The sequence below is a fragment of the Nanorana parkeri genome, unplaced genomic scaffold (genome assembly GCF_000935625.1).
Source record: "Nanorana parkeri isolate BGI_ZX_2015 unplaced genomic scaffold, ASM93562v1 scaffold72, whole genome shotgun sequence".
Classification (NCBI taxonomy): Eukaryota; Metazoa; Chordata; class Amphibia; order Anura; family Dicroglossidae; genus Nanorana; species Nanorana parkeri.
Window position 1 is genome coordinate 2,005,351 of NW_017306340.1, and position 9,063 is coordinate 2,014,413.

The 9,063-nt window shown below is 41.7% G+C and overlaps 1 protein-coding gene across 1 annotated transcript in view; it reads left to right on the forward strand.

Moving 5' to 3' along the window:
- RALGAPA2 (Ral GTPase activating protein catalytic alpha subunit 2) overlaps positions 1-9,063 on the forward strand; it is a 291,675-nt gene that overhangs the window by 88,417 nt on the left and 194,195 nt on the right. Inside the window, 4 exon segments of the mRNA XM_018576654.1 lie at positions 2,956-3,120; positions 4,444-4,584; positions 7,763-7,906; positions 8,363-8,457. Coding sequence (XP_018432156.1) covers positions 2,956-3,120; positions 4,444-4,584; positions 7,763-7,906; positions 8,363-8,457 — 545 coding nt within the window.

Sequence of the window (9,063 nt, forward strand, 5' to 3'; positions counted from 1 at the left end):
TGTCATTATTTACATAATCTGAAAATTCTTACTGCCTGGCTGTCATGGTCACTGTCTTGGAACAAATATGCGGATAAGATTTCTGACTTAGCAGATCTGCATTCTTCCAAGCCAATGACTCAGAGTATTGAAGGCATTGGGTCAGTGTGTCAGCCAGGCGTTTAGGATTTTCACAAGGACGTCAGCAGTGGCATTGCCATGTTTCCTTCATTAAATGTTTAATTTAAGTGTATGTATACACACATTTTTTTTTGTTTCTTTTTATATGTGGATACAGTAGTGAACGTTAAAAACCCCAGACATTTTATTTTTTGTTGTCTGTGTCCCATTGGGGAGATTTCGCTTCCTGTATGGAGACGAGATTGAGAGAAATTCTCTACAAAATTAAAGGGAATTTACGTTCTAGGCAATTATCCCCACAACAAGTATCCCCATTGGAAGATTTTCCCTTTATTCTTGTTCTGAGGACTTTAAAATTTTGGGTATTCTCAGTTGTCCCTGTCTGTGCTATTGACAGCATTTGATTACATTGATCTGGACACTGACATAAAACAATACTTTGTCTAATTAACACTGGAATTTTCAAAGAACTCTTTTCTTGGTGACAGAATAAAAAAATAAGTAGTTCATATAAATATAAATGTATTTAAAAGGCAGAAGTATCCAATAAGCCAGTCAGATGATCCCGTTCGTGAGAAACAGAAGTGTGCGTTCTTTTTGTTCGCAGTGAAGCAACAGCGACATCTAGTGGACAGTTTGCAAAAACACTTTTGGAACAGAATCGGTGCAATCAGTAGAGCATAGAGCAGAATATTTTATTGTGCAGTTTTGTGGATTTGGTTTGAAATTCATAAAATAGTGCTGTGGAGGTAGATAGGGCTTTGAGTAAGCTAAGCTTATACTGCCTTATGTATACTGAAGTTCCTAAACACTAAATCCAAGCAACCTTAGCAATGAATGTTTGTATATTTGTATGTTCTCCTCTATTTCATGTGTTGCCATGATGTTTTTCACATTAGCACCAAAATCAGATTCATGATGTTGTCTGTCCTTTTTTAATATTGTATTGTTTTTTATTATCAGAAGGGTACATTTTCATTATGACATTGTAAAACAGAACCTTCAGTTCTTTCTGGCCTCTGCTTACTTCTTGTCCAGTGCAGTGACGTGCTGTGCCTTCTTTGCTGGGTGAGGCGCCCCCTGCCCCGCTGAAGCTCCACCCCCTGTCCCCCTGAAGCTCTCCCCCAGCTTGGTAACCAAGCTGTGTGGGGAGGAGGAGGCAGGGAGGAGCCTCCCTGTCCCTTACTTGCACGTTGCTGGTGAGGCATCGAGATCGATGTCCTCACTGTTTTTTTTCTTCTTTTTTTTGAGTGGATAGCTTGGACCAATGAAGCTTTGCCATTGGTCCAAACCATCCACAGAGCTCACGCCTCTTAACACAGAGTAGAGGCTGTGAAAGGCTCTTGCCTCACCAAGTTAGGTTGCACAAGCAGTGGGGAAGCCTACTGCTGTGTAACCTAACTACCTGTCAAAATCCAGATGCAACGCCGCCTGTAATTAACAGGCAGCGCTCCGTCCATGACAGGTTACACAGCGGGGAGGCTTTTCCTGCTGTGTAACCTGTTAGAGGCCGATCTAAATGGAGAAAAAGCTGTCGGCTTCAGACTTGAAGACCTGGTCCAATGTATCTACTGAAGGTCAGCCTGACAGGACTGAAGAATGGTGGGAAGAGTAGCAAAATAGACTGCATTTAGCTACATAGCTAATGTTAATAACTTAAAACATGTTTAAGATTTCATTATGTAGTATATTGTATGGGTCAGCTTCACGCACATACTTTGCAGAGAGGTAGTTCAGATGCCAAACTGCATTAAAAGGTTTATTGCCCATGTTTTTGTCCCTCCTGCATCAGGGGCTGTGCCAGCACAGTCCAGTGTACAACAAAAGATTTAAGGTGCCCATACACCTTACGACCATCGCAAGACTTTTGTCTTGCGATGGTCCTACCTGCTGACTAGTTATGAGACCGTTTGGGTCTGCTTAGACCTGCTGGCTGTTTGAGCACAACCTTTATGCAGTCTCTGTAAAACACCTTTCCACACCACACATCCTGGAGAGCATTTCAATTGGGGAAAAGTATGTGGCCATTGGTTAACCCTGTGCCTACTGCCACACAAATCTACCAGTATCACCAGTCTATCCAATAAAAGTCCAGAGACTATGCGGCAGGTAAACCACATCCATGACTCTGGACTGAAAGGGGCTGTTTGTGACAATATTTATAACTCATTTCATAATGTTATAAAGGTCATCAGTTGAGATTAAAGAAAAACAAAATTAACCCTTGCAGTGGCTACCCCCACACTGCAGCAGTTATGTGCTTGTCTTTCGTCTAGGGCAGGGGTAGGCAACCACGGCCCTCCAGCTGTGCTGAAACTACAAATCCCGTAAGGCATTGCAAGCCACAGGCATGACTCCCAGAGGCAGAAGCATGATGGGATTTGTAGTTTCAGCACAGATGGAGCCAAGGTTGCCTACCCCTGGTCTAGGGTGTAAAATTACGAAGATTTACTCACCTGACCCTGACCAGTCCCGCAATCTCTCCCCCTCCACTCCAGCTGTCTAAGGATCTGTGATGTCATCATGTCTAGTATAATGAATTAGACGTGAGGATGCAGTGGAAAAATCTATCGCTGGAGCGGAGAGAGAGAGGCTGCAGGCACCAGTCAACAGCCGGGTGGTATCGAAGTTCGGGTGAATGTATCTTATTTTCGGCCCTAGATGAAAACGAGCACTTAACCCTTGCAGTGCGGGGGTAGCCCCACTGCAAGGGTTAAGTTTTAATCTGCCGGGGTTCTTCTTTTATACCCTATCAATAGATGCAGATACATTTGTTAACCTGTTTTATATAAGAACAGTTCATTAGTTTTACAGCTCTTTTCTTCTTTTCTCTAGGTGGCTATCCTGATCCTCAGAAGGGGGCTGCAGTAGGCAGATCATTCTCTCTTAGTTGGAAAAATCATTCGGATACACATGAGCCTATGAGATTTCGGAGTGCTACTACCTCTGGGGCTCCAGGTGTGGAGAAAGCAAGGAACATGGTGCGGCAAAAAGCCACAGGTGAGTTTATCCGGCCAGCTGTTCATATTCATGCAGTCCCTTAACATATACAGTATAATTGAGTGGTAATAAGAGTATGCCTATTAAAGTGGACCTTTACCCCAGTCACCAAAAATGTACATCAGCATACAGCTCAGCATGCTGATCTGAGATCATCTTGCCTTCATTAGTTGAACAAACATATTTTTATTTTACTTACAATTGCTGTTTTTCTACTTCCTGGTCCTCTTTGGCACAAATGATTTATGTGCCCAATCGTTGCATTCTCGGAAGGTTACATCAGCAGTGCTGGTAAATCTCATCTGTAATCTGACTAGATCTCAGGGAAAGGCATTTTCCTGCCCTGAGATGATGTGCATGGTCACATGTTCTAGTCACATGTGCCGGAGTTCCAGGAAGTAAAAGGACATATAGCAATCTGCCCTTAGTAAACATGGCCACTGACAGCAGAATGAGGAAGAAAAGAGAAATAAGGTATGCAAAGTCGGCAATTATCTAGAAGTATGTGTTTGTAGATTGTCATTACTAAACATTTCTAAAGGTGTGTTTGTTGTCATTTCAAAGATATGGGTAAAGGTCCGCTTTAAAGTAAGTCTGACTTGACCTAAAAAGGGACTAACAACTCTGTACCTACCAGTATCTACAAATACCTACTTTAGGCCTCTTGTAAATGTATTCAGGGCCTCAACTACTGTCCAAGTTGAGTCTAAGCCCTGGCTATCCTTGCACTAAACCCCACCTCATTTAGTTGTGAAATGCACACCCTTCAACTGTCCCCTAAGACTCTGAAATGTAACTGTTAAACAGCGGGGTGGGGGGGGGGGGGGGGCGGAACTGGCGGGAAGTTTAGGGGGGCATTGTAGGAGGAGAAAAACTGAAAAATATTCCATGTCGCAATGTAAGGTGTGCTGTGACATTATTTGTTAATGGCACCCCAAAATATTTAGACATCACATGTGTGTTGTATCACACTACATTACATGGTCACCTGGTGCAATGCGATTTAACAAAAAAGAAAAGAAAAGCACTCACCTCATAGTTCTCCTTTAATCGCTGGGTGCAAACCTCCAAACCTCTCCAGTGTGGAAGTGACTTTGTAAGCATGGAGGTGACTGTTATGTGCTGGTTTGAGCCACAATCAGATCACATCAGTTGGCTGCTTTATATTGATTACAACTAAACCATATCAGGGTTCTTGTTTTACAACCCCAATTCATATTCTTTGCTGCTTACTGTCTGATAGAAGTTTCTGTGCATGCTGAACATATGAAGTTCTCTCCTAACTTGTTCTTATTCCCTCTGCTCTGTCGTCTCCTCTTAAAGCCAAGCGAAGTCAGTCTATCAGCAACTGTGTTCATCTGTATGAGGCTTTGCCAGCAGCTAAAAGTGTTCCACATCTCCTTCACAATGTGAGCTCTCTCTTACCTGGTATCTCTTATGCTTCTTGTTCTCAGAAACTCTCAGGTACTGTATCTGATTCTTTTCTTGCTTACTGCTGCCCATCTTCCTTTCCAGCTTGTGTTTATCTTTCACATCTAAAGTGCTAGAGCCTCTGTGGCACAGTTCATATTTTCTGCTTACAATATTGCTTTTAGACACTTGCATGGTTTACAGTTAGTGGGTACTTAAAGCTGAACTCCGCATACAAAAACCTATAAAAAAAATATATTCCTTCTTAGCCACAAAGGATATATATCAACTTTAGGTGAACAAATCCCTTTGCAAAAACAGTTATTACCTTGTAAAGGTAGCAGTGACTTTGCCATTTTGCTGTACATAGCCTGTGCAGAAAGCAGAGCTCTGGGAGGGGCCAAGTAACTCTACCCACTACACAGCTGCCAGGAGAAAACTATAGGAGGAGGGGTGGAGACAAGGCCAGTCACCCTGCATAAGGAGAGAGCGCAGCAGTGACTGGTCTTTATAAGCGGAAGCTCCGGCAGAGAGGCAAGGTTTCAAGGATTACTCAACAGATCTGGAAGAAATACACAAAGCACACCAAGATTCAAATAAGAATACACATGCCCTCTTGTATTTAGTCTTTTCTCATCTCAGAGTTCAGCTTTAACTGTGCATCATTTACTGGTTTTGAGATCTGAAACCAATTCCTGACCCTATTTCTTTTGTAGTCCACAGTTGTGCATTAAAAGTCAAACTTTTTTATTTCAGTTACATAAATTGGAGAAGGATAAAAACTAGGGCTGTGCAAATTAACGATTAATTTCTCGATTAATTGTTAATCTTTTTGATCGATTAAAATTGTTTTGATCGCTAATGAAAATACTCACCTCTCCGCCGGCTTCCGGGAGTCCCGTCGGAGATCCGGTGAAGTCACGGACATTGACGTCACCGTACTCCTCCCCCCTTGCCCAAGTGGCTCCTTCGGCTAACGAAGGGAAGGGGAGAGGAGTCCGGTGACGTCGATGTCCCCAAGTGGCTCCGTCGGCTAACTAAGAGAAGGGGGAGGAGTCCAGTTTGCCCAAGAAACTTTCTGCACGAGCGCTAGCCAAGGCATTGGCCTATACACATACAGCACAGCAATGAAGTAATAAAATGAACTAGGATCACACTAATCCAGCACATTATTATTCTGAGTTGCCCCACTCAAGCGGCAGCCATATTGAGTGGGGCACGTGAGATTATTAACGTGCTGGATTAGTGTGATCCGAGTTCATTTTATTACTTAATTGCTGTGCTGTATGTGTATAGGCCAATGTAGTTGGATCTGTATGTGCGTTATAATTAATCAAAATGGAAAATTTGATTAATCGAACACGAAAATTTTAATCAGTGACAGCCCTAATAAAAACCCTTGTCAGGTTTTTATTGCGGTTTCCTCTGGCAGATTCACCCTCTCAATGTGCCCTGGTGATCATTGTCACCGATACACAAATTAAAGCAGAATCTAAAAACTCTTTAAACAGGAATAGGTAAGAAATCCATTCTGGTGACGGCTGCCTAACATTTTAACATACGCACGGGTTCCACGCGTTTGCAGCTACTACTATAGCCAGAACGCACGGATGTCGCCCAGAATATCGCACTTGTACTTTTTTGCACGATGGTGTGAATTGAGTACATTAAAATGTATGGGTTTTTGTGTTCTATGCGTTTCAGCTCGTACAAATATGCATGGAAAAACGCGCAGGTGTGAACAGAGCCTTAGAGTGCAAGTCTTCTGTAGAGATTTCCTCTCACTTTTTGTTGTGTCTCTGGGACAGGAAGTAAGAGGAAACTTCCCCAACAGAACACAGACAGCAAAAAAATTAACTGAAACGTTTTCTTTAACTTTACTCGATCCAAAACTAAAAAGAAAGGTCTGGTATATAGATAATCTTTACCCAGAAGTAAATTTAATTAGCTGAAACTTTTATTTCAGTAACTTGTCACTTCTGGCCCACTTTTCTCTTAACTTTATTTTTGTCACTTGGAGGTTTTTGCCTGTTTGGAATTCAGTATGTACTCTTCAGATAATATGGGTCGTTTATTTAATTGATGGTCATATTTCTGCACATAAGGATCGGTTTATTTATTTGATATATAGATGTTCTCTGTCCACATTTGTATACTTCTGAAGTTACATTGTTTCACATATTTGTTACTAGCGCGGCACAGTTTATTATTTTGTGTTCACAATCCTGTCTTGCATTGGAGTAGTACCTGCGGGCTATATTGATGTTTCTGGCGCAAAATATTTATGTTTATTAGTGTTGCAATACTTATATGTTTAAACTGGCAAAGGATTTGTAATCCTGTGAAGCCAGTCTTGTAATACACACCCCTCTGATACACAGTAAACCAATCTGCAACTTCCAGATTGACTGTTACTGCTCCCTGTGTCAGCTCCCTAGGCAGAGGTGATGAGGCCAATTTTCCTGTCCAATGAGGAGGCTGGAAGAAGAGAGATGCAATGGGAAACCCGAATTTCTGAAAAAGATCATGAATTGCTTAAAGCAGACCTTCAGTCCACTAAATAAGTGAACCTCCCCTTCCCCTTTATTTACATTTGTAAAGTTTGTTGTTTTTTTTAATACAATGTTTTTGTTCTTGTGTGTGTGTTTAAATTTTTTTTTAACACTGGCCCCCACCCCCCATGCCACCATTTTTGCCTAGGCAAGAATGGTATGTTTTGATTTTGCCGCCTGCTAGGATACTCCCGTCATATTTCTGACAAGTGTCCCCTGCATTCTGACAAGTGTCATCAGGGGCCCCTGCATTCTGACAAGTGTCATCAGGGGCCCAATGACTAAGTAGACGTGGGACCGGGGCTGTGGCAGTAGAGCGCAGCAGTACAACGCTTAGCTGGGCAGTTGAGTATGTAAACAAAAAAAGCAGGCAGGAGGGAGTCCACTTCCTCTTTATTCAGGAACTGTGTGTTTCACCTGTCCGGCAGTGCAGTGTGGAAATCCCAAGACTGGCTTTACAGAATTGCACATCCCTTGGCCGGCATGACAGTGAAAATGTATATGCATTTATATGCAACGCTGTAATTAGGTGTATGTCTGGAATTCAGATATAATGTCTCTTACAAGCTGATGGATAACATGATGTTCCAGGAAGTAATGACAAATGCAAGATGGAAGTAATATTTTAGCAGATTTTTGTATTAAAGCAATTTTAATACTGATATTATGGGACATTTCAGAAGTGGATGAGACGCAACAGCCACAAGATGGGTCAGCTATCTCTGAATCAAGTGGTGCAGTTTGCAGCCAAGAGCCACAGGAACTAACTCGGTGTAGCAGTACCTCTGACCTAGCAGAGCAGACACAACCCAGTTTATTGCAAGGTGAGACTTCATGAACATCACACATATTAGAAACTATACCTTTTCAGAAAAGCATTGTTTATGTACATATACACGTGTGTGTGCCTCTGCTGAACTTAGAAAGAAGGTGGAGAGCTCTAGCAGGAGACTTGCTGTAAGTCCCATTTTGTATTTCAGTTGATTCACAGTTGAAGTTCACACACCAAACCTGTGCTAGTTTCATGTTTCATGCACTGGGTTGGAGGCGTAGGCGGGTACACGCATTGTCAGTTAACTGGGCACAGAAAGTGATAACTTCAGACTAGATGAGGAACATTTTTCTGCACTCAAGATACTTCAGAATAAAGAGTTTGAGTGCTCTAAGGCTTTTTCTTTCCTAACTTGCTCAACCTGATTATTGCTTTGTTGTATGCTGTAAAAACCTGCTTTGAAATATATACTAAATGCTTCTTTATCATGTGTTTTTTTTTTTTATAGATAATAAAACAGAAAACACTAATGATTGTTCATCAGAATGTAACACTGCTCTAGAGCCGGGAGAGGGTACAAAGAGAGATAGCGATGGTCCAATGGTAAGCCTAATGTTTAACTAATATGTTCAGTCCCAACAAGCTTCGGTTAATTTTACATAGACATCATACCAGTGAAGTTAAAAAGAAAAAATAACGTAAAAATATTCAGCAATTGTAATCTTGTATAAAAGTTGAAACCCCCCCATAATCTTGGAATCTCAGTTTTAGATCCCACCATACCATTCTAAAAAAAACCTTCATCTGCACAGTTCAGCAGCTTTGGCTTCCTCCCAAAAGTCACAGAATCACAGCAGTGATATCCCTCAGGTTATTTATTGTAAAGTGCAGGTTGGTGAGGTCCCCGCCCCCTGCATTCTGAGCAGCACACCAACTTCTGTGTCATAGAGCCAGATTGGCCCATACTGCTGGCTGCTAAGAACAGTACCCCAAATTGTCTATAGGATACAATGTAAAAGCTTTTACAGGTCATCAATTTAGAGTTCACCATGAGTAATGGCCCTAGAATTATTGTTCTCACTTAGGCATGGCAACGATGATTTACTGTGTACTTGAGGGCAAGGGATTTTGTTGTTTGGGGGACGGGGGTTACATTTGTTTTATTTAACTTTATTTTTAAAACTTTTTTTTAAACTTATTTTAGTACAA